Source organism: Camellia sinensis, chromosome 3 (genome assembly GCF_055761805.1).
Source record: "Camellia sinensis isolate YWXY chromosome 3, ASM5576180v1, whole genome shotgun sequence".
NCBI lineage: Eukaryota > Viridiplantae > Streptophyta > Magnoliopsida > Ericales > Theaceae > Camellia > Camellia sinensis.
This window is the reverse complement of record NC_138963.1, coordinates 213,485,384-213,492,747: the sequence shown is the minus strand read 5'-3', so window position 1 is coordinate 213,492,747 and position 7,364 is coordinate 213,485,384. Positions and strand designations below refer to the sequence as shown.

Here is a 7,364-nt window from a genome sequence, read left to right as displayed (position 1 = left end):
ATAAAGAAAATGGATACAATCCTTTATGTTCCTTATTCCAGAAAATGAAGTTAAAAACAAAAAATAGAGCATAAACCAAATATAAATGAACACGTATTCTTAAACAAAATGATACTAACCTTGAGACGAAATTATCTACTCATTTTCTCCTTTTGATCAATGTTTGATTTTGCAAAATTATGTAAAAAAACAGAGCATAAACGAACAATACTAATATAATATTAATTCGTCATATTCCTCCCATACCAATGAAACCGTAGCATAATGAAGCAACACTACAATGTGAGTGAAACGAAATCACAATTAAAAGCATAAATCATAGTAATTGTCAAAATAAAATGATAGTAAAAAAAGAAACGTATATATTTTGTCTATAATATATATATAAACAATAAATATAAGGGTACAATAGTTTAACAAATAATATAAATTAAAAAAAAATAATCTCATAAAATAAAAGTATAAACACATGAACATATAAAACTACTTAGGTTATAAATTTTCTTTATAAACTTATTATGTTAGAATACTCCTAAATAAAATTTATTAATAAAAATCTATTTAAAAAATACCTCTGAATTATATATATATATACATATATTTTCTTCTTGTTTTCTCTAACCATTTGGTGGCCTACTTGCCCCAGTAATAATCCATTTCCATTTCAATTTCAAACAAGATAAAAGAAGAAAAAGAAAAATCAAACTTTTTGAAAATTCTCTCCTATTTAAACTCTTGCCTAATTTAATACGTAAGCCCAATATAATAATAGACATTACACACATGCCAATTCCCAAGTAACCACAAAATATATATCATCTTTTCCGACTATACTATCTTCGCCGGCGACGGAATCACCTCTTCTCCACCATTTCCTTACAAAGCTCAGCTTCTCTCTCCTCTCTCTCTCTCATACCCACTTTCCAAAAACTAAGCAAAGCGAGTCTGACTCGAAGTACAAATTGCTAAACTCAGTGCCAGACTCATTAAATAGCTCCGGCGAGAGTGAAAGCGACTCACCATTGCACCGTTGAGAGTAGCTTTGGTCATTAATACAACGCCCTTTAAAGCTCTCTCTCTCTCCTGAATTCTTCTGTGTGTTCATTTAAAGAGCACACCAAATGAAGAATCAAAGCTCGTGATTGATTGAGGTGTGATTAGTACTACCCACAAAGAAATACATTGCATTCTTGTATTGAAAAAAAAATAATTCAGAAACCCACAAGTTTTTTTTTTGGAGTAATGGAGTACACGGACATGAACAAAGGCAATACTGAGGATGACCCAAGATGAAAAGACGAAGCTCCGTAGACCATTCGTAGTCATGGAAGCTCACCGAGTTCAACTCAAGGTAGCTCTGTTACTCTTACTCATTAACTCGGTCTTGACTCAGCAGGTGGTGCGTCTGAGTTCCCGCTCGGAGTTTTCGGCGTTGCTCGATCTCCGGTCGAGTTTAGGGATTAGGGCTAAAGATTGGCCAAGAAAGACCGACCCATGTTCACGCTGGAGAGGAGTCGATTGCCGGACCGGCCGAGTCGTCGGAATCACTTTGTCCGGGTTGAGGCGGACTCGTGCCGGCGGTCGAAATCCCCGGTTCGCCGTCGATTCATTGGCCAATTTTACTCTTCTAGCTAAGTTTAAATCATCTGGGTTTCCACTTCCTGGGTCTATACCGGACTGGTTTGGTCAGAGACTCAGTGCACTCCAAGTGCTCGATCTTAGATCTTGTTCAATAACCGGTTCAATTCCTTCTTCTCTTGGGAATTTGAGTGGATTGAATTCTCTGTATTTGTCTGATAACTTTCTAACTGGTGCCATACCTTTGATATTGGGCCAATTATTGTCTCTATCAGTTCTTAACCTTTCGCGAAATTCATTCACAGGAACAATTCCATCTGTGTTTTCATCTCTTCTCAATCTTAGTACCCTTGACCTCTCTTCAAATTTCCTATTTGGGTCAATTCCTAATAATCTTGGTTCACTTTCTAGGCTTAAGTTCTTGCATTTGCAAAACAATAGCTTTGATGCTTCTATTCCTGTTGAGTTAGCTAGCCTTTCTCAACTGATTGTACTTGATCTTGGAAACAACGGTTTGTCCGGGTCGTTGCCAAGTGGTTTATTTTCGAATCTCACTCAGCTCAAGTACGTAGTTTTGAGTGGGAACAGTTTCGATGGTAATCTTCCTGATGTTCTGTCGTCTTTGCCCGCTTTGCGCCTTCTTAACGTATCTAGCAACAAGTTCACAGGTGTTTTACCAAACCTTACTGCATTTTTTAATGCCGCTGGCACGGTGGTTGACTTGTCCGATAATTATTTTCAAGGTCCAGCTCCCAGTAATACAGGGACCAATGTTGTTGTCAATGGAAATTGTTTACAGAGTTTGCCGAATCAGAGGAGATTGCAGGATTGTAGGTCGTTTTATGCTAGCAGAGGATTAATTTTTGATAATGATATAGCCCCAAATCCAGCCTCACTTCCTTTTCTAGAACCTGCATCAATCAGCAAAAAACGAGTGACGTATATATTGGTGGGACTGTTTGGCGGACTCGGTTTCATTGCACTTTTGGTATTGGTGCTGCTACTGGTTCTGAAACTAAGCAAAAAGGGAAATACAGATCAGAGGACCGCAAGTATGGGGCCTGTTCCGGGGGGCAGCACACCCCCTCCCAAGGCTTCTGTTAATTTATCAGATTTGGGTGAATCCTTTACATATGAACAATTGCTCCAAGCCACAGCGGATTTTAGTGATTCAAACCTTCTCAAACATGGCCACTCTGGGGACCTTTTCTACGGAACATTGGAAGGTGGGTTCCCCGTGGTTATCAAGAGGGTCGATTTGAGTTCCTTCAGGAAAGAATCTTACATGTTGGAATTGGAATTTTTCAGCAAGGCTTTGCATCAAAGGTTGGTCCCACTCTTGGGGCACTGCTTGGAGCATGAGAATGAGAAACTCTTGGTTTACAAATATATGCCGCATGGAGATTTGTCTAAATCCTTGTACAAATCTACCAATTTGGAAGATGACGGTCTACCGTCTTTGGATTGGATTACCAGACTGAAAATTGCAATAGGAACTGCAGAAGGTTTATCTTACCTACACCATGAGTGTAACCCACCCATTGCTCATAGGTACTACCAAACTTGATTTTCAGCTATTTTAATTCATTCATTCTGATAGAATGCATTTATCTAAGTCTGGGTCATTTTTTGTTTCATAGTTATTATCTATGGTGTTTCAGATTCGTTTGGATTTGAGGCTGTTTTTTTTTTTTTTTAGAAAGACTCGAACTCTTGACCTCCTAGGAAGTGCAAGGGTTTTGGTCAATTGACCTAGCCCTTATTGGTTGAGATTTTACCTTCATGTATAGCTCATGGAGCAAGTAGATTCAAATTACTTTTTCGTGCTGTTTTGTGACATATTAATGTCACTTTGTAATTAGTTGTTTCCTTTACTGCAGTAACTAGTTGATTAACTAACATAAATAAATAATCAAGTTCAAAGGGTTGGTAGCATGTATGAAATGTGTAATTATGAGTCAACTCTTGACTTGATTTCCCAACCATTGACATGCTCCCCCTTCATTCCTGATTAACCAGACAGGGCACGTGTGATGCATTTATGCAAGATGGCAATGTTTTAAGTCATCAATGGTGGGAATAGTTAGGTGGGAGACAGCTGTGATGGCAACTTTACTTTAAATATTGCAGATAGAGTTTTATTGAAACGACAATTTTCCCACATATTGCTAGACCTAGAAGTGAAGAATGTTAGAAAATAATGTTGTCATTGGAAGGAGAGATTTGTGGTGAATAAAATATTTTAATGCTCAAATGCTTTATGATGCCTGGGTGGTCATATACTTAATACTTGTAATGAAATCTACATCATGGAACTATGGAATGATTTGTGGAGCAGAAGGAATCTGTCTTGTGATTCTCAACTTTTGGCCTCGGAATAGCCCATTAGTATGAAGCACCTTAGTACGCACATGCAAAGAACAAAATCAAATTTATTAACGTTAATTCTCTTACATAGAAAGAATTAGAGGTGTAGTGTGTTCCATTAATGAGGCCAAAGCCAAAGTTACACAATGGCTGCACATGTGTGGCATATATAGTAATGTTGGTGTACAAAATACATAACTGTAAAAAAAATGGCCTTATCAAAAGCAAAATGAGAAGGTCCTGCCTACACCTCATATAAAGAGTTGTTGCTTACTAGAGAGACTAGTAGTAGAGGGCTCTTTGATTGGACCTTCAATTTCCTTTTAAATGAAACTAACAGGGGTACATCTGAACATTCAGAATGTCTTAGTTTTTAAATAATAGTTATCATATGCTTTCAAGTTTGTGAAGTTTATGTTTTCCATTTTTTTGTGGTTAAAGAGATATTCAAGCAAGCAGTATCCTTCTTGATGACAAATATGAAGTGCGGCTTGGAAGCTTGAGTGAGGTATGTGCTCAAGGAGGAGATAATCACCAGAATGTAATCACGAGGTTGCTGCGGATGCCACAGTAAGTATTTTATCAGTTCTTGATTGGAACCATAGTGCATGCATATTATTTGCTTTGGGTTCGTTTTTGAAAGATAATCTTTACAATGGCAATGGATCGAAGTTCCCGTGAGGGTGTTTGATCACGCAGAAGAATACAATCTGAAAGAGGAAAAACAGAGAGAATTCATGTGAAAAGAACCCATTTTCTGTCCATATATTTATAGTATATATGGTGGCTGTTAAGCAATGGTTACAACTTATTAGAAATTCAAACTCAATGATCAAACTCAACCCATTTTCTAAACCATTGTGATTCTTCATTCAAATGTTAAACTTCCTACTTCCACTAACTTCTTCCTGCGGGAAGATTGAATCACCATATAAGGATTTGATTTGGTGTGAGAGGGTCCACCATATTATGGTGTGATCACCTCTCATACGTTCATGTTTAACTTCATTTAGCTATGGGTACTTGAGTTGTCAAGCCATTGGTGTGTTGTGATATTGGCATAAAACTTTTCATGAGTGAGATTATATTGGATTCACTAGATATGATTATGAACTTATGATTATAGAAGTTCAAAAGAAAACCTACAGCATCGGCATCAAATATTCTCGTGAAAGAAAACAAAATGTGTCCACACTCACACTTACAGAATTAGAGAGACCTATTAAATGTGAAGATTGAAGAAGTTTTCTAAATAAAAGAATCCACCGAGTGTTTTTTGTAGTACAGAACTCCATTATGCAGAAAAAGAATGCTGAGAACTGGTACAAAACACCATTAAGGAACCAGAATAGCCATATTTACGATTATGTTTCCTCCTCACCCCCACCCAACCGATAAAAAAGAAAAAGAAGGGAAAAGTTTTCCACCAATTGCAGCTTCAATTTAAATAAATAAATAATTTCCATCACCCTTCCTGCAAACGGAAAAAAGAAAAAAAGAAAAGGAAAAGTTTTACCCATTTCTTTGTCAATGACCAGAGAGAATTGTGATTTTTACTGAATTTGAATTTTACCCATTTTATTAGTACATTTAAATTGTGATTTTTACTGAATTTGTTAGATCAACCACCTAATTGTAATATTCTTTTGCTGATGATGAAACTGTTTTTCTCTTCGTGTTGATCAATTTGTTTCAGAATTATAATACACTTTTCTCTTGATGATTTGCAGGACATCCGAACAAGGCCCTTCCGGTAAGTGCAATTAGTTCTCGAAACTTTTCGTTTGGGTCAGCAAGTGGGTGTATAGCTTGAAATTGCAGTTTTCTTTTCTATAATTTTTGCTTATTCATTCATTGTTTTGGAAATGAACAGACTCATCATCTGCGACTTGTGCTTACGACGTATACTGTTTTGGAAAGGTCTTACTTGAGCTTGTAACGGGTAAGCTTGGTATCAGCTCATCGGATGATACCAATACAAAGGAGTGGTTGGAGCAAAATCTACCATTCATCAGTTCACATGATAAGGAAATGGTGGCTAAGATTGTTGACCAATCTCTGATTGTCGATGAAGATCTAATTGACGAAGTGTGGGCCATGGCAGTAGTGGCCAAGTCATGCCTTAATCCCAAGCCTTCACGACGCCCCCTAATGAGACATATCCTCAGGGCACTAGAAAGCCCTTTGAAAGTGGTGAGGGAAGAAAATTACAGCTCTGCAAGGTTAAGAACGACTTCGTCAACGAGGTCTTGGAGTGCTACTTTCTTTGGTAGCTGGCATAACAGCTCATCGGAGAGTGCCAACATTCCAGGCAACCAAACAAACCGAGAGGGTGTAAGTGGCTTAAAACAGACGAGCGGAGTAGGCTCACATGGTAGCGGTGCAAATGAACTTTCCTCCTCACACAAAAGATTATCCAGTGAGATTTTCCCCGAACCGGTTGATATGCAAGACATAGAAAGGCAAGAGGAGAACTAGCCAAGAGTGTGAATAACATTGTGATTGATTGCGGAGTTGATTGCCTTCATGAAACACAAAGCTACTTCTCCTCCTACTTTCATCCCATTCATACCAAGAATTCATCAGTTGCAAATGACTCTCTCTAAAGGAAGACTTGGCGGGGTTGACATTGCCGGACCCAATTGAATTTGATCGAAGAAAAATGGTTCGTGTACGAGAGAGAGAGAGAGAGAGAGAGAGAGAGAGAGAGAGAGAAAAGTGTTTTTGAAGCCAGATTTATGGGTTTTGGCTTGTTTGTTGTTATTGATTGTTTTGAGACCTTCTCAGAGGTCCACGGGAATTGTAAATTGTAGAAGGCTAGGCTTTCTTCTTGTGCTGTAATCATTATTTCCTGATTTATTAGAAGCAGGTAAGCAATTTGAGTGAAGCTGTCTAGATTTGGAATGCTATTAATAGAATTCAAATGTTCATTTCCATTTGGATATAGCTTTAAGATTGGATGATTGATTTTGTGAACATTGAATTTTGTTATATTTATGCATTACTCCCTTGGGTGCATTTCCACTCAAGTGGTAAAACCTTTGCTGGAGTTCCAATTATTGTGTTTAGTTTTAATTTTTTAAAAATTGAGTTTTCTATTTTTCGTATTTTTTTTGTTTTTGTTTTTAGTGAATAGTTTTAAAATTTTAAGCAATTTTTTTTTTATCTTTTTAGATACATTTTATTTAAATATATCTAAAAAATAAAATATTTATAAAAAAAATTTAATAAATACACAAGAATATAAAAATGTACTGAATTTTTATATATATATATATTTTATATTTTTGATATTTAGTGAATTTTTAAAGTTTTTTTTTATAAATATTATGCTTTTTAAATATATACATGTTAAGTGTATTTAAAAATTTTAAAAAATTGTTCAAAATATTAAAAAAAATTCAATTTTTTGAAAGGTG

General features: G+C 36.4%; 1 protein-coding gene across 1 annotated transcript; it reads left to right on the top strand.

The window, feature by feature from the left end:
* Positions 1–619: 619 nt before the first annotated feature.
* LOC114281899 (putative LRR receptor-like serine/threonine-protein kinase At2g16250) lies at positions 620–6,881 on the top strand. Its single transcript, XM_028224489.2, has 4 exons — positions 620–3,129; positions 4,387–4,515; positions 5,676–5,698; positions 5,819–6,881. Exons 1-4 carry the CDS (start codon positions 1,280–1,282, stop codon positions 6,421–6,423), a joined length of 2,607 nt encoding a protein of 868 aa, XP_028080290.2. The 5' UTR covers positions 620–1,279; the 3' UTR covers positions 6,424–6,881.
* Positions 6,882–7,364: the final 483 nt, after the last annotated feature.

Bases quoted from the DNA above. Each gene is read 5' to 3' on its own strand.
- LOC114281899 (XM_028224489.2), top strand. From the start codon at position 1,280: ATGACCCAAGATGAAAAGACGAAGCTCCGTAGACCATTCGTAGTCATG. The intron at 4,516-5,675 runs GTAAGTATTTTA...GATGATTTGCAG, and splicing joins AGGTTGCTGCGGATGCCACA to GACATCCGAACAAGGCCCTT. The intron at 5,699-5,818 runs GTAAGTGCAATT...GGAAATGAACAG, and splicing joins ATCCGAACAAGGCCCTTCCG to ACTCATCATCTGCGACTTGT.